We start from the raw sequence: 26,805 nt of genomic DNA on the forward strand, positions 1-26,805 counted from the left end.
TTACTTCGATTAATGGGGGACGCCGTCCCGACGTTCCTTATTTGGTGAGCTTAGGAGCCAAACGTGGAAGTAAACTCATCCCCAGCAGAAGTCACGACCCTATCAGGAGGCCTTAAGTACAAAGTGCCAAGTTTCTGTTAGATTGACTCTTATATGCCCTGTAGAGGGCTTAGCTCTGGGGTTGCACTCGTGGAGGCTGAGTTAGCATCAAAACGGACAAATGCTGCCGTGTTAGATCAATATGATTTGCGGCTTCGATACGCTGGGGTTCCAACGGTATCATTGCGTGACCTACATCCTTCTCAGTCTATGACCTCATTACCCATTTTTTAAGGGCCACAATGGACTATCCTTGTTAGAGTTCAGACGCCTTGCTGGGTATACAAGAGAGTCTTTGTAAGCAACTGCCTACAGGCAATTGGGGACTCCTCTTAAAAGAGCTGTAGTCGGAATTTGCTGGAACATCCTGCTTCATTTTAACCCAAAGTGTACACATATAAAAACACTCAGAACAAGCCAAAGCAATCACTTTATTTTGCACTCATGACGAGGTGAAAATCCCGTGTAAGCTCATAAAAACGAAGTGGCATTAGAGTCGTGTACATTACGACAGCGCTTACAGGGAACGCAATTACAACGTCGTGTAATGCCGCCGACAGGCCTATAAAAATGGCCTCATTACACTCAAGCATATTTTAACAGTTTTCGTTATGTGCTCCCTCGATGACTCCCCAACCGAGAAAGTTGAGAAGATGCCAAAACGAAGACGGAATACTTGCGCTCCTCAGCTTCCAAGTGCTTGATTTCCACCAAGAATCTTATCAATATTAATATGGATGATTGCGATTAAATCGTAACCATTTATTATTTTTATTGGTGCCATTAATTCTGAAGAACTCGATGAATCGGGCGGTACAGGTAAGGGTCTTCCTGCGGTAGAGAGTTCCTCAAACTTTGCCAGGCGTTCAATTAGATGAATTAATAAGGATTTGCGGAAGGATATGTCCTGATTGGAAATCACGCACCCGCGAATATCCGCCAGAAGGTGTTGGCTTAAAAGCAAAATCTCATCCAAAAATTTGCGTGCCTCACGTTTTCACTCCAGCACGCGAAATTCCGGTTAAATTAATTCTGAATTGGGCCCGTCTGAAGCCGGTAATCTACAGATACAACACGGAAAGTTAAAATTGGAAGGAAGAACTTTACACTAATTTATAATTAGCACATCCCTGAGGGGCATTATCCTCATTACCGACTCATATTTAGGAGTATCTGGAAAAAGATAATTGTTTAATTCCACTTACCCGAATTAGATACTTCGCAAGGAAGATTTATCACTTCTCCAGCCACAAATTTGAATGTCTCCGATCTGGAAATGAACATTGGCTCCCGTTTTGGGATGCTTCCGATTTGTGCAGCCTGCACGCCTGTAAATAGAGAGGAATACCAGGATTTCAGTCAACACAATTAAAGCCATGCTGTTGATTAAGGCAAATTGTAAATCACTTGATGGTATGAATTAGAATTAGTCTCTCTGGAAATTAATCTCCTTAGAAAAATATTTACACATGCGTTCCAAGGGAGTGAATTCGGCAGGTACGCATCTCTGGGATTGTTAATTAAGCAATGATACAGCAAGATCCCTGGGGCAATTAAGGAGCCACAGCAATTTATCTATAGATTTTGGGGAGCGGCTGCCAGATAGACAGTAATAATTATATTAATGCTTTGATGCCGAGCGTAGGGGTGGCGAAAATCCACTTGGATTCATGATGTTCTCGTAGTTATCGGTTTGGAGTTGCTATCTGAAGCTAGATTTCTTAGGATCGAAGTGAGGGACTTTGGGAAATATTGCTAATGACTCTTCTAGGGTTATGTTGGGGGTATCAAGATACGAAAGCGGTGATGCGACTCTCCATGCATGCATTCTTCACCACGTTCTTGATGGAGGATTCCCTAAAGAGGAGTTGAAAAGGTAGACTCGACTGGGCCCATCGTGCGCTAATGATATCACCCTTTGATAACAAAGGACTCCTTAACAGAGACTGCAAATGCAATAGAAGATGCAAGATAGCAGGAGACCCTTCAATTTTGAAAATTACATTTCACTTTTGAATCATTGTTCTCTCTTCCATCAAAATTTTCCATAAATTCTTAACACCCAAGTGGGGGAGCTTCCATCTTGCCATGTTAATGGCAAAACGGTATCACCATGGAAATATAATATAAAACCGTCTCAGAGAAAGAAGCATTTCATTACCATTTTACGTTCAAGGACCGCAAAAGCAAATCCTCTCTCTTCAGATTCTATTTGTGTTGATACCAACGTTATAGGTATGTGAACGTTCGAAATCTGCGGGGGAGCAATCGAAATTTCTTCCCAATTAAATGTTTCTTACCTCATTAGTTCTATTATAATAACGTCATATTAAATGCAAAGGTTTAGAAATGAAGGGGCTGAGAGCGTATCCTGTCTTCTGTGGTTAGACCAACACATTATTGGGAGCCGGAATTTCAGAGGGAGTCGGTGGAATAGCTAAAAGTTCCCTCCCTGGTTATCAAAACTGAATGAGAATATTTAGTAGCTGTGATTTTACTGTCTTGTTACTAAATTACTAAGTCACCCCCCCCCCCTCCACTTCCTCCTCATTCTCCTGGATATTCTATGCCTACACATGTTGGCTTCGAATTATTGGTTTGTAATATTTGATATCGTAGGAGGCCTGGGAAAGCTATTTGTCTATCGAAATCTCTGTGGGCATTACTTTATTTCGCGTGCTCTAGATTAGGGAGGTCTACATAATGACTTCAAATGAGTGGAATAGAGATAATTCCTGGTAAACACGGAGTCATCCATTTGCGCTTGGGGAGGAAATATAGAATTATGAGATACGCTGAACAAGAAGTAATAAGTAGTGTCTAGAACTGCCAACTGGTACCCCTCCCAGCTCCAATGGCACATCTTAATTCATTATATTACATGAAAAAGTGTCAGATCCAAGAGTCTGATAGCTAAGATTGGTACAGAAATACTCTAAGACCCACGCATGAAGGCTCTAATATCAGGCACTGTGTTTCTCAAGGCATGGAGGAGAGGACCCTGCTATTTTGTCGATTTTATCCGCTGGCCAGAAAAGACCTGTATCAATTTTGTACTTTCTCCCATTGAGGTTCTCTGAAGTGCCGACGAGGAAGACAAGGCAGCCGGACCAAAACCAAGTAGCCGAGAAGTTCCTCCATATGGTGGCAATGGGAAACACTGTACTCACTTAAGCTTGCTGGCTGTGGTGCAGTAGGTAAATACTCCAAGGCTGAATAACGGCCATCATACCCATGTCCGCACAACAATTAACAGGTTACTTTGGTTCAGATTAAAACTGGGTGTTTTTGTGGAAAGAATGGTTCCGCAGAGGTGGCGTTGAAGGTTGACGGTGACGAATAGATTGTGAAACTATTGGTGGAAAGCGATATCACGGAGTTGCGATTACAAACTTTTCAGCATGACTATCCTTTTAGCAAGCGGGAGGGGCAAATCCTCCTGTTTTGCCCAGATTGAGTTTCCATTTCATCAATAGTCAGTCTTCTTATAGGAATCTTTGGAATAGGCTTAATCAGGCCAAACCCATCAGCAAACCTGGAGGGAATACCTTAAGAACTTTATATAAAGACAAATCTGAGTCGTTAGCAGTGTTGTTGACAATAAGTTAAGAAGAAGAGCACCACTAGCTAGCTAACCTGTCCAGGATCTCTTCCCAAGGTGATAGCGACGTTCTTTTTCTGCAGAAAAGGAGCAGTTTATATTCCCTATACTTGCAATGACTGAGAAGGAACTAATGAAGATCTAAAGGTTAATCGGGAATAACAAAACTGCCGATTTAGATGCCATGCCCAGCAAAACCCTTAAACTGTCAAGATCAGCCTTGAATGGTTTATCGGTGTATTTGAACTATGCATATTTCAAGCAATTTCTTTTCCCCTTCTGATGGGAAGGATAGAGCTATTACCATTCACGATCGTCGAGTCTCCATGTTATTTTATATGGAGGCCTAAGCCTTCGTCCTGACCTTCAGGTTGTTTTTACGGTCGGATCGTCTAATTTTAAAATCCGAAGAATGATACGTGGTTGTGGGTTGACTTCGTCGAATCTGCCCAGCACTTGCGGAGTTCTCCCACCGATTATCTCCTCTTTCTGTTTTCCTTTCAAATACTACTTTAGGTATCAGAGTGTCATTTATACGTTAAACGTGGCCAGTCTATTGTCGTTCTGAGGTCTTATCATTTTGGAGGCTTCAGGGCCGGCAAATATTTGACATCACTCATGGTTATATCGGATTCACCATCGGTTATCATCTTGTTGAGCTCTGATTATTCTCCTTAGGCGCCTTCTCTCGCAAATGTTGACCAGTTTTTTGGAAGTTTGTGTTAGCATACCACCGATCTTATTATTGATTTGTATACGCAGATCTTTGCTTTCCTCTTGCATTTACCTCAGCATCACGGATCACTTTCTCGAGGGCCAGGTTAAAGAGGACGCATGATAGGGCATCCCCTTGTCGTAGACCGTTGTTGATGTTGAATGGTCTTGAGAGGGATCCTGCTGCTTTTATCTGGCCTCGCACATTTGTCAGGGTCAGCCTAGTCAGTCTTTCAATTTCGTCGGGATACTGAATTCTCTCGTGTACAGTTTTACCTTCGCTATGCTAGCATAGGCGGCTTTAAAGTCGATGAATAGATGGTGCAACTGGTGTCCATTTTCCAACAGTTTTTCCATCGCTTACCGCAGAAAGAAAATCTGATCTGTTGCTCATTTACCTGGAGTGAAGCCTCTTTGGTATGGGCCAATGATGTTCTGGGCGTATGGGGCTATCCGGCCTAGCAAGGTAGCGAAGAATATCTTATAGATGGTACTCAGCAACGTGATACCTCTAAAATTGCTGCACTGTGTGATATTTCCCTTTTTATGTATGAGACAGATAATCTGTTGCTCAGTAATTCATCAAAGTACTCAACCTATCGCTCCAATATGCCTATTCTGTCGGATATCAGATTTCCCTCTTTGTCTCGGCAGAATGAGCATCGAGGTTTATAAGGCTTCATCCTGCTGACTTTTTGGTAAAACTTCCGCGCCTGGTGCGGTTACTCCCTGTACTTTTCTAGTTCAAAGACTTGTTGTTTCTCCGAGGCTTTTTTTCGTCTGTGAAGCCGCTTCTCCGCTCGACGGAGTTCGTGATAAGTCTCTGCGCGTGCCCGTGTTCTTTGAGAATGCAATATTGCTCGGTATGCAGCATTCTTCCGTTCCGTTGCTAGCTTACATTCATCGTTAAACCAGCCGTTCCGACTCCTTTTGCGGCTGGGGCCAAGTGTGTTTGTGGCCGTATCAATAATAACGTTCTTCAGGTGATTGTGAAGATCATTTGTTGATGCTTCATCTCCAGGTCCTCTGTTGACTGCGGCTATTGCGGCATCCATTTCCCTCTTATGCTAATTATTCCTATACACAAAAGTGGTACTCATATACTCGCCGGGAATTACAGTCCTATTTCCTTCCACTCCTCTTGTTTCTAATCTCTTACTGATCATCTTATAGTTAAAAGGAAACATCGCTCCACTGCTACGGATCTTTTAATCTTTCTTACCTAAAACTACACAGACTCCTTCCTCGATATGTTCATTCTCTTTAAACTTTCTGGCGGGTCGGTTTACTGTTTTTATTTTATCACTACTTGGTCGGTTAAGCTCTTCATCCTGCTCCAGTTTTAAGGATAGGCTAAGCATTCTACTTCTTTTTTCTTCCGGAGGCAATATTTTACTGGGCTCTCCCATCATTGTCCTCTTAAATAAATAAAAAAATTAATCAGAAGTTTTGCAGCAACCGATATCCGGTCTAGGTCGGCCTTAGTAACGAACTACAGACGTCCCGGTTTTGCCCTGAGGTCCATCAGTTCGACAGATCCTAAAAGCTGCCTAGTGTCCCGCCCTACGCTATCGCTCCATCTGAAGCCGGGCTTACCTCGCCTTCTTCTCTTCTATACGTTTTGCCCTTATAGACTTTCCAGGCTGAATCATCCTCCCCTATTCCAGAGGAGCAGAGCTTAAATAGACTCTGCTGACTGCCAAAAACCGTGCTCGGATTTCGTTGCTGTAGCTGTTGTCGGTTATGATTTTTGAACCTAAATACCAGAACTTATCAGCCATTGCAAAGTTGTAGTCTCTTATCATTATCATGCTCGGTCTGGAAAAGGGCTGTTTACACATCCCGGCTTGTCCCCATAGTGTCAATATTATCAACATAGAGCAGTAGTTGACTAGATGAAGAGAATGGTACCTCCCGCATTTAGATCAGCATCACTGATCACTTTTTCCAGAGCCAAGTTCAAAAGAGGGCTCGAAAGTGATCCTGCTGCGTTTGGTCAGAGTCAGCCTATTCGATCTTATCAATTCAATCGTGGTATCGAACTCTGTCCCTATCCAAACAGGTTTTCCATTGCTTCCCTCAATAAGAAAGTGTGATATGTTGTTTATTTACCTAAAATGAAGCACTCTATCCTTCCATTGCTAGCTTACATTCATCGTCGAACCAATCCTTCTGGCTTTTTTTGGCTTTGGTCGTATCAATGATAACGTTCTTCAGTTAGTTGATCATTTGTCGACGTTTCATTGCCAGGACCTATGTTACCTGCGGTTGTTTCGGCGTCTACCCGACCCTTATAAATGTAACAAAATACTTAGCTATGAACGAACCGAAGGAAGATTGCTATTCTTTCTAGCCATTATCCCGAATTACTGATACCAAGGGATAACATGACAACGAGGTTTCACTTTGATAAGAAGTTTGAAACACGTTGAAGTAACAAGGCAACTGATCACTTGGTATACTGACGGATCCCTCACAGCAGAGGGAGCGGGTGTCGGTGTTATTGGTCCAAGGAAAATGTGCTTGGAGCCAATGGGCAGGTATACTAGCATATTTCAGGCGGAAATATACGTTATAGACAGATGTGCCTCCTTTAATCTCCAAAGGAACTACAGCCGGCAGGACATTGCTATTCTCACCGATAGCCAAGCAGCGATCAAGGCACTTAAATCCAACCCGGGGAACTCTAAACTGGTATGGGAATGCCTTGAGAGACTGAATATACTCTGCTCGTCCAACAAGGTGTGCGAACATCTGCAATGAAGTGGAAAGCTGCGTCCTATGCAGGGACCGTGGCGCGTCTGATTAGAACGTTGCGCACGCTGCATGCTCGGGGCGGTGTCCAGTTTTCAGAGCAGAATTGGAAAGAGCTAGAACGCCGTCAACATGATTCGCATCCTAATATGCACCGGAGTGCAACCGCTCATGACTTGCTAGCGCAGTTCGCTGCGGAAACCAAAGCTGATTAGTACTCATTAGTGAGCAATATCAAAACAAGGACCGAGTGTCATGTACCTTGCCATATTAGGTACCGCTACCGGGACGGCATCCTCCTTAGGATTCTTACCCAAGGCCGAGGGGACAACTTTGTCTGCATTCGATGTTTAGGGATAACGTTTTTCAGTGTCTATCTTATGCCGCATGAGACGATGTCGGACTTTCGACGTAGGCTTGATGCTTTGGATGCTTTGGATGGATGCTGGTCGGGGGCTAAGCTGATGCCAGAGCACTTGAATCGGTCATGCCTCACACAGACTCCAGAGGGAAACGAATTTTGGAAATGGCGGCTTAAGCAGGACTGGTAATTCTAAACACCGAATCCACCCCAACGTTCCGGCGCCCCGGCTGCAAACGAAGCATACCAGACGTAACCTTCGCGTCGAAATCACTGGTGTCGCTGGTGAACGGGTTGCGATTTCTGGAAGACTTCTGGGCTAGCTTCGCTAGCTACATTGCCTTCGAAGTGGTGGACACAAACTCTCGATGTGCGTCACCCCAACGCGTTGCGAAAGTGAACACCGGGAGGTTTGTCGAGACTCTTGGAACAGGTGGGGCCGCGCTGGTGGCGTTGCAGTCGACACTATCGTAAATTCAGTTATGAACCTGATAACAACGGCCTGCGGAGCCTCTAGGACCAGGAAGGCATCGAAACAAGAGGTGGAAATCGCAAAGTTCCGGAAGGAGTGTCACACGTGTTGCACATTACGTGCGGGTCATTTTCGTTGCTAAGAAGATAGAGCTCGATCGGTGGAAGAACTGGATGGCAGAAGGTTCCTTGCACTAACAATTTCCTTTCTCCTCTCCCCTCCCGTTTCCTCGGAAACCCCTAATTTGAAGGTTCAGCAAGGCGGGAGAGTTCGGGGACTAGCCCGAGGTAATGTGACAAACGGTTCCAGGCTAGCTCTCTGACGATGGGGGGTGTTTAGTTGGTAGTCCGACGACGTACCGAACCGGGAGTCCAACACTCTGTGCGTAAATGCATTGCCCTACCCTACCCCAAAAAAAAAAGATGTGTTCCTAGATAGCATCAACCTTGATTCATCCCACAGTTCTCTCTTTCCCTGTAACAATACTGCCCTTCTTCCTGAATGGCTTCCGCTCGATTGTAATATTGCATTTTCCTGTATTTATCGACGACGACATCCGCGCTTCAACCAAGCAACAATGTAAACCTCAAAAAGGAGAGATGCCCATGCAGCTTCCAGATCAACTCACCGAAATTGTTGCTCTGCCGGGCGATATCAGTGCAGCCCTCAGGACTACTGGGAACACGATTCCTGCTGATCCCGAAACTCAACTGGATGACCCTCAACATCGAACCCATCTTGTAATTTCTGTTCCTCGTGGAGCGTTCTTTGCCGAGGCCGGAACTGTCCATTTACGTTAGAAGTCAAATCCAGGATGTACGAAATTCCCTGAACAGATTACAGAAAATTAGACACCGGGAAACCCAGAAGGAACCTGGCAACATGTCTTGGAGGGCACCTGAAGGAAGCAGAGGCAGCGGAATTAATGGTAGCGTCCTAAATAACCACATTGTTTCAAAGATAGACGTGGACAAAAGTCTGGAAATTTATAAAATCCCCGAAACACGGACTTCTCAAGAGATTGATCCCAACGGATACTCCCGACTTTCACACCCTGCGATTGTTGAAATTGTGGTGAAGTAATTTTAAGGTCACAGTAATGACGGGGTCCAATCTGCAAAAATGCCATTTCCCTGGAATGCGTTCCTAGATAGAGGTTGCCTTGATTTATGTCCCAACTCTGCCCATTCCTAAGTATTCCACTGAAAACCTTGCTCTTAATCGTTATTTTCCTTTTTCTAATAATTAATCCTCTTTATTCAAACTTTCTAACCATTTTCTCTCATTTATTTATAGGACGACATCCGTGCCTCCTCCGAAAAACAGCTACAACCTAAAAAGGAAACAACGGCCGAGGGGCTACCAGAACCAGCTCAACGGAATCGCTGCAGAGACTTTGTGCCGGGCGACGACGATATTAGCGCTGCTCCCAGAACCTGTGAGACCGCGATTCCTGCTGATCCCGCAACCCAACTGGACGATCCCCAACATCGATCCCATCTGCAGTTTCTCCATCAAAATCTGCTGATCTTCGACGAGCATTGTCCTTTGCAGGAGCCGAAACTGCCCAGAAATGTGTCCACTTTTACCAATTTGTTGTGTTAATTTTCTTTGTATTTTGATGAATTTCCGTTAAATAAAGTGAATTAATTATTTCCACGAAAATGCTTGTGTTTTTCTTCCAACCATCAACCACCAAACTGCTCTCGCTGGCTCCCTTTCAATTCAAACAGAACGAAAATCCGACCCCGTGGGCCTTCAAAACAATTCAAATTCAAATTTCGACTCCGTCACATTCCGAGCAAATTTTCCTAAAAGCGTCGCCGGCAAAATTCCAATTTATTCGACCAAAATACTCGGCCCCCAGAATCCGCAGCAAGCAAAATTGCCTACCAGTGGTTCTCAATATGTGTGCAGATCCTGAGCAGTGTTTCTCAATCTATATGCCATCTATCCGAGACTCAAACTAGCCGATCGACTACCGATTGTACTAGATTAACCGATTTTTTTTGAATATCGAATAAAATAGATTTGAAGTGTCGCAAATGCAAAAATGACTCGCGTGACATTAAAATAAAATCCGATTCGATCTGTCACGATTTTTCCAAGCATCAAAAGGCATGGATTCGTCGCGAAATTAATTAAAAACTTTTCGTTTGACATTTGTTTGGGGTGATCGAACCGATGGAAATGTAATAGTCGATCTAGTCCAGTTTGGTTTATCGAAATTCGAAATTTATTAGCTTGAGAGCCTGTGGAGGTGAAACTTGTAAACAAAAATGGCGTAGACATAAACAAAAACATTTGTACTGATCATCTTTGCTTGCTCCGTGTTCTGGGGGCCTAGTATTTTGGTCGAACAAATTGAAGTTTGTCGGCGATCGGACGGTCCTGGGAAAAATTTAACTGCGGACTCAAACGACAACGGCTGTGCGGCAACTTGCGCCTATTGAGGGATTTGACAGTTGGCGGAAAAAATAAACATCGAACGTGGGTGGATGGATTTCGCTTTATTAAACGGAAATTCATCAAAATACAAAAAATAAAAAGGACATAAAACAAAATTAGTTATAAAAGTGCGCCTCATGTATCCGGACAATTTCGTTTCTTGCAAAGGATGACAACAATGCTCGCGGAAGAACATCAGATTCCGGCGGAGAAACTGCAGATGGACTTGGATGGTGTGGAGGATCGCGTTCAGTTGGGTTACGAGATTAGCAGGAGTTATGGTCGCAGAGGTCTTGGGAGATGCACTGATATCGTCGCCCGGCAGAGAGTACCCAGCAGCAATTTCGGCGATTTGGATCCGAAAGTTTCCTTGACCCGATCTCCTTTTCGAAGCTGCAGTTGATGTTCGGAGGAAGCACGGATGTCGTCCTGTGAATAAATGAGAAGAAATGGAGTTAGAAAGGTTCAATAAAAAGGATGGAAAATGCAAGATGAAGTTAAGCGCAAGACATTGAAGTGGAAGAGCCAATGGAAGCCAGTTGCGTTGCCACACTGCAGGAGAGGACGAAGTGATTGGATGACGGATCTGCAGCCGTGATTGTGCTAACTTGAAGGTTTCTCTGGGATCATCGTTAAGTGGCTGCTTTAGTGGAGACGCTGCATATCAGGCACAACTCAAGTTGGGAAGTAAATCGTAGTCCATTGACTCTGGCAGTTGAACGCGTTTTTTTCACGGGATTCCTCCTACTACCGATTCCTGAAGGAGACATAAAGTATTCCTGGCCGGAGAATGCATTAATTACATCACAAATTCCTGTCGATTCCTTTATTACCGTAAATTACAATTAATTACAAATGTCAGTTGTTAGTAAGAATAAAATTCGAATCTTCATAAAATCGATGTTTTCTCTCCTCCATTTTGTACTTCTTCAACTCCTCTAGGGGACCTTCCTGTAGGTTAGTCTCCAAATTGACTCCTGCTAGTTTAATTGTGCTTTCATAAGGGACCAACGACGATACTGTTTTCCTGGATTTACGTCCGCTAAAGGTGTTGAAGGGTTCCGCTCCGAACATGTATCCTTTGGAGCTGGAAAAAACATTGTGGAAGCTCGTGAAGCAAAAATTGCCAATGTTTCCTGACCAGTGGCAGAAACTTGAAATGCTCCTCTTAAGTGCCGCTGGAACTACTACTTCCGGGGAACTTGCAGGCAAGATAATTACGGGTGTCGAAATGTTCCCAATCAAATCAGGGGCAAATCTAGTGATCCTGAAGGATGTAGGTAAGTAGGTACGAGGGGCCCAATCCTACAAACTCCTAAGACCGTCAATGCTGTGGTAAAAGCAAGGAAGGTAGAGGTCCTGAAAGAATGCTCTAGCGTCCGTAGCCCGGCTTTAGCTAGAGCTAGGCAATCACGAAAGAGGTGTCTGGGAATTTCTTCCTCTTCTCTGCAGTTTCGGCAATGCGAATTTTGGGATATGCTGAATCTGCGACATTGTGTTTTCCAGGTCAGTCCTCCATGCAGAACGTTGAATTCATGTATGCATTTGCAAGCATCTGGAGCAAGAGCTCTTGCAATCGGATCTTGTTATAGGCAGGCCAAATGGTCAAATCCTCACTGACCCGGCGCAGATGATATGTCTTCATCACTTGAAGCCCGTGGCTGCTAACTAGTGCAAGTAGATTCCACCTCTAATAGTCGCCAACGGACTGTGCCCCCCGATGGACTGCGCTGATTAGAGCCTCGCTTGGTCAGTCCGTCAGCCCGCTGGTTCCTATGACCGGAAACTCAGAGGAAGGTGACTTTGGGCGTGGCAACAAAACTGTTCAGCGCGTTCCTGCATTACCCCACCAGCCTGGAGGATGTCGCCACGGAGTACAAGGTCTTAATGGCCGCTTGACTGTCAATCAGAATGGCTATGTTACGCTTGGGATTGGAGATCACGCCTAGCCATCGACAGTACTTGCACTTGGAATACATTAGCGAAACCGACTCGGCTACATTGTGTGCATTCGAGAAACCTCCCGTACCGACTCCACACGGAATATCTCATGGTTCCCCTAATTGCTCAGAATGAGGATTTCCATACGCCATTATGAAGAGTCTTTAGAACGAATATGGAGGGCAAGGGTAGACTCCTCACGATCGACTAGGATGACCGATCCCTGGAGGCAATCAAACATCCAAACATGCCATATCAACTATCGTTTTGACAACATTCCTGTGCACACGCACAGGAAAAAGACGAGAAAAAACACTTCGGAGGAGACATCGAGTGGAAAACTTACCGAGGTCCCCGGAAGAATCTCGGAGGCTAAAGAGGCGGAAAGGACTCGATCGGCCAGGGAAGTAGACCTGCTGTCCAATGAAGAACAGAACCTGGACGACCTAGACCTAGTCCTTCTAGGGCTTAGGGTAGACAGCGATGTGTAGGAAAGCGCCATTTCGGAGGAGGCTGATACTCTGACAGGGAGCAAGAGCCCCAAATATTAAAGGAGCTAATGACCAGCGCTAAGATAACCCTATGGACCTCCACCATGCAAAAGCTGCATTGGCAGTAATTGTAAGCACAAGTTCCTAGGATTGAAATTGATCCATTGAAACATTGCTAACGCAGGAACCTTGGGTGTACCGGGAACAGATTCGCGGTCTGCAAGAAGGGAGCATGCGGGTAATTTGAATCATTCTTAAACGTAATTTCAAATATATATGTCTTTCAGAGCGGCTGACCGAGGGGCAATAAAATCACAAGATAGTTGGGGGAGTTAATAGAGGAGTCAGATAACTTAATGGAAGAATTAGATAACTGGGCGGGATTATGGGACCAAAATGGTTTAAGGTCTTCGCGCCTGGAGCGTTGAGTCTTCAATACTGGCCAGGTGCTCCTTTCTGGACTTAAATATTAAGGAATAAAAAGTTTTGAAGAAAATGAAGTCAGTATCGGCTTCAGAGAACAGAAACTTCTTCCTAGCAGTGAGTTCTTGACGAAGTTTTTTGTGAACTTTAGTTGGGAACCAAACGGAGTAAGAGGGCAGGGACTTAGAAGGGGAGGGGACATAACAGGGAAGATGATCTGATAGAATGGTATAGAAGATGCTGCGTGCTTGATCACACGTTAATGGAGAGAGGAGTGGAGAGGCCCATTGATTGTCACCAAGGCTGAGTTCAGAGCTTCGAAGTTTGCCTTATGAAAGTTAAACTTGGAAGGTTTACGGGCGACAGGAGAGTGGAGCCGAGTGATCTAAGTATCAAACTCGAAAATAGGATGCTGGGCGTTAAGAGCAACATAAGAGGGAGCATGAGAGGATGGGAAAGATAGCGCACAGGAAAGTTAGAGAGGACAAGTTCAAGAGTGCGATTTATGTGATTTCTGGAAAAGTTGAATTGGAGGAAAGTAAGAGTGGGTGGAATTATTGGGGAGGAAAGGAAGGCTGAGAGTAATATGCCAGGGAAGAATAGAAAGGTTAAAGTCGGCACAGAGGATGAAAGGAGCAGTGGGGAACAAAACGGTTAAAACTTCTGATATTCTGTCGAAGACATTTTCGTACAGAGAAATGAAAATATGGATAGGATATGATAAAATGGCATATATTTGGCGGAAAGACTCGTACGATGACTGAAGGTGGAAAAGATAACTTCGGCAGGGATAGGAAACTTCGCAATTATCAAGGCACTCCCGTCGATTGACTTGCCAAGTGTAGTGCAGTCTCCGTCACAACGTAAGACAGAGTAACTGTTGATTCGCAATACAATTACATCGTGATGGATGACGCTCTGAAACTCGAGCTTATAAGGAAACACATTGAATCGGTGCATCGGCGACTGAGCGCACTTATAGGCAACGCGACTCCACAATTTCAAAAGTAGTGTGAATGGCACTTCAGTTGAGAGAGAAGATGGAAGCTGGGAGATAAATGACATCTAAGAAAGGAAGAATAGGCGCGAGACACGAGAAGCGGATCGTTAACTCCAAACGAGTAATATGACGACATTCTCAAAACGGTGAAGGAAAATCCAGAACTCACCAATTCAAGGGAACTTCCCATTGGATCTAAAGAAATCCAAGAGTATGGACTCGAATAAATTCATAAATCAAGCTTGAAAGTCCTTTCAAGTCCGTTCCAGGCAAAACATATAACTTTTTGGTCTAATAAGAAAATCTGAAAGTAGCACAAGAGATGAACGCTAGAGAGAGCCTGGAAAATAGGGAAATGTCGAAATAGTACTGGTTTGCAGTTGTAAGGCAAGGAGAGGAAAACTTGAAAGAGTTGTTGATCTGAGATCAAGCCATCTCGCGAAGTAAATTGTGGTCCCATAGGGGCAGACCTTGAGGCAAAAAAAAAAGGGTTTTTTTAGTAGGTACGAACTCCATACACACCCGCAATAGTTCTGACGTTCCACAAAGGCGTAGCGAATACCGTAGATATCTGCAAAGTTTTAAGCCGGACAGTTCACTTAAGGGCTCTGACCGAGGGAGGGAAATGTGGTATGCCAGGTAAACTAGAATGTAATCAATACATGGAAGGCCGCATTCAAGGTAAGTTGAAAACTTATTCGATGGGCGCGCGAAGTGTTAGTTAAAGGCAAGTCTGGTCTGTGGTATTATACGCCTTTCCATAGGCGGACCAATGAACGGTAAATGCGTTTCAATGAGACTCTATTTTATGAAAAACCTTCAAAATATCAAGGGGTTATTAGACATACAAATTTTTTCACTAAACCACTAAGAGGAAGAAGGAGTCGTCAGGTATATAACTCATTAGCCAGCAAACCATAACTCCAAAGTTAATCCCATAATCCTGTCTGAAAGCGGTTGGGAGGAAAAAACGACATAAATCATAAATTTTAGTCATAGTATCATCACGTCCGTCCAGTTTTATTCATGAAAAACAGCCAATTGAACTCTCAAGTAATCCTCTTACTGTTTCCAAGAAGGCAAGATAGACCGGAATGGTGAGGGGCTGAATATTTAACACGAGGATATCTCATAATCACTTTACTTGTTCGGCTCCCCAATATCAGAGTAGATTGACGCAGCGGTTATTTATGATACAGGGTCATCTCTTCCTCCGTTTTTTTCTTCCAATCATATTTCTTATTAAAATTATTTCCACTCGGGCAATATCCTGAATGAAAACCTAAAAAAAACATCCACCACCTGCCTCCCCCGACGTCAGGCTGCATATGAACAAACTTTTCATGATGCCCATTACTTACATAATATACTGGGAGCAATCAAATGCGATTGGTTTTTCCACTTTTTTCCTTCGTATTAAATTCAATTTATCCTTTTATATATAGTTTTGGGATTTGATCTGGTCCTAACAAGAAAATAAATTATTCAAGTCCTAGATAGAATTATTAGGGCCAACGATACAAATGGATTCCTCTCCTTTTTTTCTGGCGTCGGGTGAGCAGCAGCCAAAGAAGTTGTCCTTCCAGATGTTGAACAAATTGCGATTCTTATAAAGTATGTACACCTTATGACCAAAGAGCTAAATGCCGGGAGTGTATGAGAAGGGTCCAAAGGTTCGACGGAAAACAGAAGGATCCTTGCAATATTTCTTAATTTTTAATGTGGAAATGTACAAATTGGACGAAGGATTATATCAATAAATAAATTTGAAAGTAAAGAACAGTCCATAGGCTGGTTACAAATGGTCTTATTGATTTAAGATGGGAATGACGCTGTTACTTTCATTTTACGAGAGTACTTAGCATTAGTTATGGCTTAGAATCTTTGATGAAGGTGCTGGCGACCGAATCCGTCAAAGGAAACAGACTGATTGACGTTGTGAGTTTGGTACTGAACCTGGGAGAAGTCGTTGTTTTCGTTTTCTAATTTCTGCTCTGTGAAGTCCTTGCTTATACCTGCAGCATTCTTAGACAAATGGAATTATGGGCATTCTCCAAGCTGGCTCTTATTTGGCTCTCTCCTTATTATCTCGTCCTCCCTTGCATTGTTGCTTCTACATCCCATGTGCCTCCCTTTCATTTGGATTGGGCCATTATGCAGATAATCCGGGATAAGTATGAGGAGCATCTTCTTAGGACTTGTCGGATTTGAACCCGCTCATAAGCTCATTGTGCTCTACTGCCACCACCTTAATAAATTATCCTTTCTGCTCCCATCAGCATCCTAGTTCTGGACTCCCTAGCCAGTATGCAAATTACTCCAGGTTGAATCCATAACATTCCATCATCTTACGCGGGGCTAAGTCCCATGTTCCGGGTGAAGCGACAGCATGGAAGCACTCCTACACATCACCTCCCCAGCAAGTTTCCTATTTTATTAAGTACACAGATAAAGAAGAAAAACATCAAGTGCTGATACATAAAGATTCACTTTATCCATAAAACTCATTTATCAGAAAGTTTATCAAGGATGATGAGTGCCGCGCTCCTTGCTTAAATGTTAGCATAACTGTCGGCGACCATATATTGGAAAAGCAAAGATAGAGCAGGCAGAAATATAAACAGAGCGTCCTTCAACGCCACTCAGCATCGGATCAAGGCTGGCATCAACGCAGGATACGAGCCAAGCATTCAACATTCCCCCACCCTCCGTCGCTCGACATCCAGATGCCACTCAATTTGAGAAAGCACCTTACATACTTCAAAGAGCCGGAATATTTCAAACGCAAGCACTCATCTCGTGTTGACTCTCAGCAAATATTTGTTAGTAGAAAACACGGAGTATTTAAGAAAAATTAAGAAATAAATAACTTTAATGTAGTGGTGGCTGGTACGGAGGTGTCAGGTGAAGAAGGCGCTCGCAGGCGGTGCAAAAAGGCGTCGAAGCAACACATCAACAAACAAGAAACCTCTGGAATTTATTAGCGGACCGAACTCGCAATACGAAAAAAAAACCCAGAGGATAGAAAGGAAAAAAATCGAAATTCAAACTCCTGTATAGCTTCTCACCCCCTCCATCATTTTTTTCTGTTTTCCTTTCTTCAGCGCTCATTCACTTTCGTAAGTACCCACTAAAAAAACTTCAACTTCCCTGGCACAGGTACCGGGGGAAACTTTTTACTTTGAAAAACACCTGGTGAGACATCAACCAAACACCGGATAAAAGGCATTACGGTAAAAAAATATTTACAGGAGACCAAGTTGCACGCATTTGTTTCGAACGATGAATAATAATTTACATAAGTCGAAGCCAAGCCATATCCTTGGCCAGGATGGGATAGCGAGCAGGGAAAAATTAATGGAGGTGTAATTTATACAACCTTGTTGTGGACCTTCTTAGTAGAAGTTTCGGTAATTAATAATCGAATTTTTATATATGTGGGGGGACGGGATGTGTGCTTGCGTCCTTATAATGGATCCGCATACTTTCGTTTTGATTAAATTCCTGCGAGACTGATTAGGGGTCGCCGTATTGAAAGTAGAAAGAAGAGAATACCCCGGAAGAAGCTCGAGAAGTCCGCGTGGCCTTGTGGGGTCATCAAAGCATTCCTGGACATGATATTCTTGAAAACCTGTTGCTATGACCAACTTTGGGCATTGGATGTCTTCTTGCTGAAAAAATAGCGTTAGATGTACTTGTTTCCATGCAGCCATCGTTTACATCCTCCAGGAGCCGAATTTCGGAGAAAAAATGGAGGAGTTTATAGCCAGCATCTCTCAATTGCAACTAAGGACCGAAAAACCGACTATGATAAATAGAATTAATGATCTAAATTCTTCTAGCCCAATTCGGAATAGAGGATCTTTGTTGTTTTTATGGATGGAAGTGGAAGTCGTAAGAAGACAAGAGGCTACTATTTTAGATGACACTTAGATGTGGGCTTGACACTCAATGAAACCACCCCATATCCTCCCGTTCCCATGTTGTTGTATCACTTCACAGGGAGAGCTCTCTAGTTTGTATTGGCGCGTCCTTGCTAGCTGCCCGCCTCACTTTTTGAGCCAAGCTCCTGAAGCTTCTTTTCTATCGGTACTATCGTGGCCCACATGTATCTAATTTATCTATGAAACTCGTCTCCTGAACGAAACTGCTGGTTCATATGTCCGTAGTCATGACGTTCCTCAACTTTTCCTCTACTGTATCAAGCGGCCCGAGTCCTCAGTTGTTGCAGTGCATTCAGAATAGCACTCTCAATTACACAATCTTGTGCTTTAGTCATCACCTCGATTGCCGAATGGAGTCTGTGGTAGTGCGTAGTAACCGTCCTCTGTAGGGTTCCTTGAAGAACAGTCTGCATGACAATAAGATAAAACGACTCAATCTCAAGATAACCAATCAGGCTGAAAATATGTCTGAGGGAGCCAAAGCTTCCTTTTCTATGGGAAACTTGGATAAACCAATTTCCACCCCCATCATCAAAGACACGCCTGCAAAGTCTCCGGAAATGAATTTGTACGATGAAAACACCAAATATAGACAGTATTCGGTTTTAGTGGACCAAATCCAGACAAATTAGGGCAAAAGGGAGTGCATGGGTTCGTTAGACCTATATACGCACGCAGAAGCCTTCAACTACAGCAAATGTGAGAGTTTCGTGAGAGTGTCGGTATTTTTAAAAACGGCCCAAGCTGTTAACCATTTCATAACGGATCCACGGGTCAAAGAACGTGGCCTCAACCCCTTCATACCGTTTAGTGCGACCTGCCGCCATAGCATCCTTAAGGGTATGTCAGTTAAATGGACGGAAGAGAGAATCATTTAGGCCTCAGAGTCCAACATAAAAGTAATCAAAGTCCACAGGTTCACAAGAACTGACAGTGAAAACAAGAGGTCAAAATCCCACGGGCGCTGTAAAATTAACCTTCCTGGGAGAATCGCTGCCGAGGTCAGTTATAATTAGGAAAACATATTTCATCTCTTTGAAATGAAAGACAGTGCTACAACTGTGAGCACGTAGGACATATTGCTAAAATGTGTAATGCATCCAAAACTGTGGCTCTTCTGAAGATTGCAATGGTGCACTAAAAAATGTATCTTATGTGAAATCTGCCCTAAATGGACAGAATATAAAAAATTTATTAAGATTGCCGCCGTAACAAATATCACCATCAAGGAAGCGTCTAACACAATTAGAAATTATTACAAACCGATCGACAATGACGTCGATACATCATGGGATACAGACAAGAAAAAACAATTTACCACTGAAATAGAAGGTAACTATGGCAAAAGATCTGTACCTCTAGATACAACACCTTATGCCTCCTATTACCATACGGACTTCAACACGGATGATCTCAACAAATGATGATACGATACTTCACTCTTATGTGATGCTGCCAGGACGTCGTGGGACAACTAAAACCTACAACAACGATAACAGAATAGCTGACAGACCTATCCAACTTAAAGCAATGCAAGTATTTGCTATAACCGGGGTCTTGCCTTTTTGGCCGACCCATTCAACAATACCAGGGGATAGGTTCTTTTCCAAATGGCCTTTTCCGGTATGGTCTTACCGTTATTGGCCCTCTATACGATCCTTTTCCAGTGTATTCTCGGAATAGCCTATTCATATCGGGCCGATATTGTGTTTCATTCGCTATAAGATCTGTAGATGACATTTTCAGTTAAACAGATTCATTACGTCCACCTTGAGTGCCATTTTTCAAGTGACTTTCGTCCTAGAAGAATTTATTTTGACCGTTGCACTCAGGTGGATGGAGCGACCACAGACGAATGCTAGCTACAAAACACTCTATGTGCAGCGCAGCTCGATAGCCACAGTTAGGGACAATGTGCTTTAGTTCCTCTCAAAGTTTTCCGTGACCGAGAAAATTAGAGGCCAAAGATCCAGACGTCCAGAGCCCGGGGTCGAGCTGTAGTTCCACAATGATGATGATTGGGGACAAGTTGACGTTTACCTCTGTTAAGACTTCTGTCGTTCTGTTGTTGCGAGGGGCGACACTAACGACCAAGCCTCATTATCGCACACGGCATATTTATCGTAAGAAAGTCGCTTAATAAACTCCTAAAGAACGACATAATATAACCGAATGCATATACAATTCGCCATTTATCTTGATACCGAAGAAACAGTTGAAAGGGGGTGAAAGAAGTTTCCGGCTTGTGTGAATTTTAGGGACTTGAATACTAAGGTCACTCCCATGTCGTAGCCCTTAAAGATAGATGACATTTTCGGTGAACTTGATAATTCCGGGTAATTTTTCAAGTTAGACTTGGTACAGGACTATCATCAGGTTTTGATAAATGAAGAGGATAGGGGAAACCAGGGGTTCAGTTTCCTTTATCAAGATTTGTACTCTAAGAGACTGCCGTTTGGTTCGGTTTCCAGAAACTAATCTTAAAATACAACCAGCCAAGTGTTAGTTTTTGAGAAAAGAGGTAACTTAGTTAGGGTATGTGTGCTCCGAAGAAGGAGCTAGATTGGATCTCAGGTTAACCGAAAAGGTAAGTAACTGGGTCACCACACAAATGGCTGGTATGTGGTAGGTGCGAATAGAGTAAAGTAGGAAACAAAATGGTTAAGTCGAAAAATAGAAACTTTACCCCTAAATATTTAGAATTTCGGGAAAAAAGCAATAGATTTCTGGGAAAAATCCCGACAGGGGTTAGAAAAACCGACAGCGTGTGCATTAGCTTGTTCCTGTAGCAGCTTTTAATCGTTGAACTTCAAAAACAGATATGGGCAAGACACGAACCTTTTCCAGGATCAAAAGTGATATTCTCTCATATTTTAGAACTTTTGGGGTATCGCAGTTTCCTCTTTTAAACCAACTTTAAATTTAGCAACATTCGTGTTGCCGACCTGTTGCCAACTTGTCGTTAAAAAACAAATGCGCGCCTAAAGCATAGCAACTAAAAGACAGTGATTGGAAGCTCAATCGTAACATTCAAGTTGTATTGCAAGAGTTAGTGCCGACTTTATAAGGATATTCGGCTGTGACCGCCTCCACCCATCGGGCAGAGCAAAAAACCAAACCTTTTCAACACCTAAAATACAATGATCCAACCTGTTCACTGTACTACATTTTCGATTAGATTACACCGATGTCTTCAACTGAGTTCCTCAAAAAGAGCACAATTCCTCAACTCTATATCGGCTGCTCATCTCTCTCTCTCAACTAGCAAAATTGATATGCAAAATCATTTTATCCACATATCCTTTCCCAAACAATTGTCAATCGATTCTGTTTTCCCAACATTATCTTGACAAATCTTCCGTTCAATTGGCACCTTCAGGGTGTACCCAGATAACAACCGACTACATGCAATGGCAATCTATAGATGCAATTGCATATGAAACATGAATCGGTTGCAAAATGCATAAAAGATAATGTAAAGCTGATAAGAAGCATAAAGGACCTGAATTGACCGGGGATATTAAAATGGAATATATTCTTGCAGGCGAAAATCGATTCCTTGTAACATATCTCCATGTATCTAGGACAAGCAATCTTGGTGCAGTTGCATGGAAACGGTATCGATAGCAGTTTAGATATGAATGGCAAACTGAAAGATATTGAAACCTTTCATTTGTTGACAAAGTTATTTGCTTGAAATGGAGAAAATTGGTTGACACAACTTCAGTATTGAAACCGAAAACTTTGCGGAATGAAGGTTTTCACTTTCGGATGAAGTCAAGTCGGGTGGCTCAAATGAATTTCAGTTACGACGACAGGTAAGGGATGAAACAGATGTGGGGGTTCTGTCGGATTTATGTTTACTTCTTGAACATGTTGGAGGGTCTGCTGGGATTTGAGAAAAAGTACGGTCTTCGTGAGTCCTTTTCTAGAAAGCGGGAAAATCAAACATCAAGTCAGACTTCAGTTGATTCAGTCTACACAGACTATTCCCAAATCGATCCCCGCCCTGAATGCAATTAATCTCGACCCCAAGTCATTTATTGGCTCGAACTTTCTAATACATAAATGTCGTGACTTGTTGCAACTATTCATAGACTCCATTATGCGTTTATTTGTCTAATAACGCATTTTTCTCATATTTTCCCAAAGTAATTTGATTATTCTGTTCAAGACCTCCCCCAACCCCGTCTAGGCGTAACACGTCTGTTGACAAACATGAAATTGTGTCCATATTACCTCCATATTGTGCGTTGGAGCTCCCTTTCCCTTCCACTATTTCTGTAACATTGAAATTCAATATTAGCTTTGTGTCCGGATTTTGGTTTGTTTTGTTGGGATTTCTACCCATTTTACTTCCACTATTACTGTTTGTAATTAATTTCGCTGCGAGCATCCGTTTTCAGCTCCACCGCTCCTAATGTCCATGGCCGATGGGCTAGACTAGCCACTGAATTTCACCGAAAGGAAACTATGTGGGGGCGGGGAGGCATAGTCGACTGGATATTTGTTGTTGCGGGCCCTGCTAAAGACCAATTAACATGTACGTGTCTTAAATTGGTATGTGACGTGCACAATGAAGGTGTTATTAGACGGCGAATCGAACAGGGTATTGTGATTGACACTGTACTTAAGGACATGTAATTATAGCGATAGTATCACTAGCGTGCGACATACTGTGTACGGGGACATTATTGTTTAACCCTAAATTAGTATTTAGAGGGGGGAAAGATTCGTTATCTTGATACCGAATTAGGAGCGATAATATTAGCGTCAGTTACGTTCGTACACACCCTCATGTCTTCCGTGGACGGCGCATGAGAGAACTGCGGAATTTCTTTCTGTCCCTCATCTTTTTAGAAATATTCTAGACAACTCCACGTGTTGAGATTTGTAAAGGTTGAGTGGTCCCTTACTACTTTGTGCTCCTAAAAAAGCATAGAATCGCCGGAAGCGAAATCTTTTCCAATACCCGAACCCCAGCAACATACTTCCCTTAATCATCTGTTTCTTCCTGTCATCACATACAAGATTTTTATATTTTCCATACTCAAAAGTTTCAAACATTTCCCAAGCTGATAACCCATTGAAAGCACATCAATTCTGGCATTTATTATAGTCTTTCCCGTCAGATCTGGAGTAATATTGCTTCAGATACGACAAAAGTTTTCCAACCCCCCTTTTTCCCGTAAGTACAGAAACCATAAAATTGTTCTAGGGTTAACCATGCCCTTGCTGATAAACATTCCCAAGTCTCGAAGTTCGAAGTGTGGCCTCTTCGATGCGTAGTACGTCAGGAGCATTGCCTCTCAACAAGAATGGAAATAATGTCAATCAAAGGAGGAAATTAGAAAAGTTCAGTGCCGTAAACACACATATATGGGTATATTGATGTATATTGAAGCGCAACCTTTTTCAATACACTGGAAAGCAGGAAGCTTGACAAGACACCCCGTAAGGGATCCTCTCCGCTAGAGACGACATAAATTATCCTCATCGTCATTTGAGAACATTATGTCATAATTGACATCAGAAAATAGCTTCCTTGTCGTCTACGTCTCTCAGTCACCAACCCTGGGATGGGTATCTTCTTCGGAAATTATCCTTCGAAAATCAAAAGGAGCCGAGGAGCGTATATGGGAAGTTGCCGACCAGAGGAAAATTGTAATTTTATGACAATCGTCATAAGATGATAATGTGCTCTCAGTTTCTTCAGGTATCTTGACACACTTGGCCTGCGGGTCCTATCTGGTTTTTATGGGATCTTCTGTTGATTCTTCACGTTGTATTGATGTGAAAGATGTGACATTTCCTTGCGAAAATTGTATTGGAATTCAAGATGTATTGATGATGACCGAGAAGATACAGTACCTACTGAAAGTTATGTGACTTATGTGTCTTATGGTATGAGTCTAAGCTGATCCAGAGCACTTCAAAGGCTCAAAGCTAAAGCATCCTTATGAGCCTCGATATCTTTTTATGGATGAACAGACTGTCTAGAATTTTGCCAACTACAAGGACAAAATAACTTCACAATCAGAAAAGCATTGTGGAGATAGAAGCTGTCGATGCAGATATCCCAGTACCTTAGTGCAGCCCCATGGAGACTATAGCCAACATGAAAAAAAAATTGGCAGACCGCAATGCTAGCCAAATCAACAAGATGAAGAAGATTGTGGTTGTGTCTGGAACTCATGCCATTATTTCAAAAACTACGGTTTCCTTCCTTGAATGACAAAAGGCACCTTTTTGTATAACTCCCTCTTTTGAAGGGTGTCGACAAGTAACAATATACAAAATACTTCTTGTTTGGAAATAAGCTGGCCCTGAATGCGCCATCTACTTGATGGCGGACTGGACCAATTGGAGAAAAACTGCCTCTCAGTTTTCTGGTCCATGAGCTCCTCGTTTTGGGCCTACACCCAAAGTTCAAAAATTGCTTACAGACGACTACGGTTTCGCCGAGGGCAGAGACAACTCATCAGACGCTGCCTCTGTCTCTACCCAGAACGTAGCATGACCAAAGTGGTTAGCAGATGCAGTTCACTTCATCTCCATCCAGACATCGAAATCAGTCTCTTGGGCACCTCAGTTAGTGTAGTCGTCCCAGACCTTGCTCGAAGCGTCATCGGATGTACAATCACAGAACTGGAAAACTTATTGACCACATTCATCCAGTAGATCCGCATTTGTCTCTGAGGATTCGCGTGTCTGCGAACCCAATGTTAAACTAAATAAAGTTGGTGTTGGCGAAAAAAGCGCCGCTTCAATATCATTGGCAAAGATGGTGGCTTCAACCTCTCAATGAAGGTGTTTATGTTCTTGCCGTTCAAGTCGATGGTGTAGACCGATAATGAGGAACTATTGATGATGTACAGAGTCCATTCAAACGAAGACATGATAACAAGAACGAAGATTCTTATGAATGAACATCGTTCTTTTGGAAGGATATGACGTCGTGCAAGGATCGCTTTCACTCGAGTTAACATTGATGAACCACGCTCACTGCCTTGAACAAATTTGACTAGAAGTGCGTGTCTTGATCAGTAGTGATGACCAATAGTATTCCATAACGCGACACCCAATCCGCGTGGAATACGCGAACGACTGTTTCATCTGTTTGATCAGGAATCGGGAGAGCTTCAAACCAACGATAGAATTGGTCCAGGATGGCCAGGCAGTATCTGATACCCTGGGAAAATGCAAGCAGCCCGATAATGTCCAAATGGGATGAACGCAGCGGTGGTATGTGCCAAAGATAGTTCAACGAAGTGTTTCGGGAACAAATGGTCTGACTACTGCCGTAGACGTGTCTGTCGCAGTAGATTGAATGATTGTGTAACGTCCCAGGCGACAACTGTAACTATGTTGACTTCAGCAAAAGAAAACTTTATAGCCTCGGAATCGTTGCCTCGTGCGACCATTAGAGGCTCAGCGTCGACGTCCGATGTTGTCGAATGTTATCAATATAGCAAATACAGAGATCTAACCCACGGAGTACCTGGTTCATAAAACGTTAAAACAACGAGGCGGCATTCCGGAGGCCGAAAATTATAAAAGTAAATTAGAAAAGACCACGCTGTTTGAGGAATATCCGATTCGGCAATTTTAATTTGGTAATACGCTCTCAATATAGGGATTTCAGCAATTCAATTTCGTAATACGTACATTAATTTTAGAGAAGATCGTCTTTCCAATCAGTGCAGTGGTAAAGTCTCGGATGAGTGGCATCGGGTACTGATCGGGCTTCTTCACTGCAATTAGTCGCCTGTAATTCCCACATGTCCTCCAAACTCCATGTTTCTTCGGGACCAGATGCAGGGGACTCCCCAAGGACTGGTTGAAGAGTGACAGAACACTCTGTTTTTTGGCAATAGCTAACTTCTGTGGTGCAAGGCGACTAGGTTTTTCAGCTATGACCGGACGTTTCGCACGCTTTTCACACCGGAAGCGGCGGCATTCAAAACGTTCAGAAATTTTGGAGCATATTGTGGTAGCAAGAAACGCTCCCGGCTGATGAAACCGCTGAAGAACAACATTCAAAAATCCATTTGAAACGCGCTTAGTCTCGGGATCTATTAAGCAACGATTCCTCATATCAATTAGTAAACCGTAGTAAGTAGATCGACCCCAATTATTGGCCGAGAGACGTCAGCAACGCAAAACTGCCAAGTGCAAGCGCAACGAAGTCCTTAGTAGAGTGGCAGAACTTCCCGGCCGTACGCTTCAATGATGGCAGCATATAGCTGAAATGATGCTGGCTGACACTTACGGTGTTCGCCATTCCGAGGAGCAACAGACACGTCTGCGCCAGTGTCCATCAACAAATTTAAAACCCGAAGCACTGTCAAAAATATGAAAGTGGGTTTTTAATGGTTTGCTGTTGATTACCGAATTTGACAGCATCGGCTCTAGTTTTTTGGCTAGTCCGTTTGCCGTGAGCATGGATCACAGCACCGACGTGAGGGGCTGTTAAGAGCAGAGCCCCGCTTGGCCAGGCCACTAATCCCTTATTTCCCTCTATGTTCCTACTACCGGGAACGCAGAGGAGGATTAC

General features: G+C 43.2%; 2 protein-coding genes across 4 annotated transcripts in view; one reads left to right on the plus strand and one right to left on the minus strand.

Annotated features, from left to right (window-relative positions):
- Positions 1-11,346, plus strand: part of LOC119659260 — a 189,463-nt gene extending 178,117 nt beyond the window's left edge. For both annotated transcript variants that reach the window (XR_005250331.1, XR_005250330.1), the window contains exon 8: positions 9,298-11,346. The gene's annotated coding sequence lies outside the window, so the exon portion shown is untranslated. The remainder of the gene's footprint in view (positions 1-9,297) is intronic.
- The window catches only part of LOC119659258 (limbic system-associated membrane protein), a 156,604-nt gene that overhangs the window by 73,674 nt on the left and 56,125 nt on the right, over positions 1-26,805 (minus strand). For both annotated transcript variants that reach the window (XM_038067251.1, XM_038067250.1), the window contains exon 2: positions 1,305-1,427. In XM_038067251.1, the coding sequence (XP_037923179.1) occupies positions 1,305-1,427 (123 nt within the window). The remainder of the gene's footprint in view (positions 1-1,304; positions 1,428-26,805) is intronic.

This window comes from Hermetia illucens, chromosome 6, assembly GCF_905115235.1.
Source record: "Hermetia illucens chromosome 6, iHerIll2.2.curated.20191125, whole genome shotgun sequence".
Classification (NCBI taxonomy): domain Eukaryota; kingdom Metazoa; phylum Arthropoda; class Insecta; order Diptera; family Stratiomyidae; genus Hermetia; species Hermetia illucens.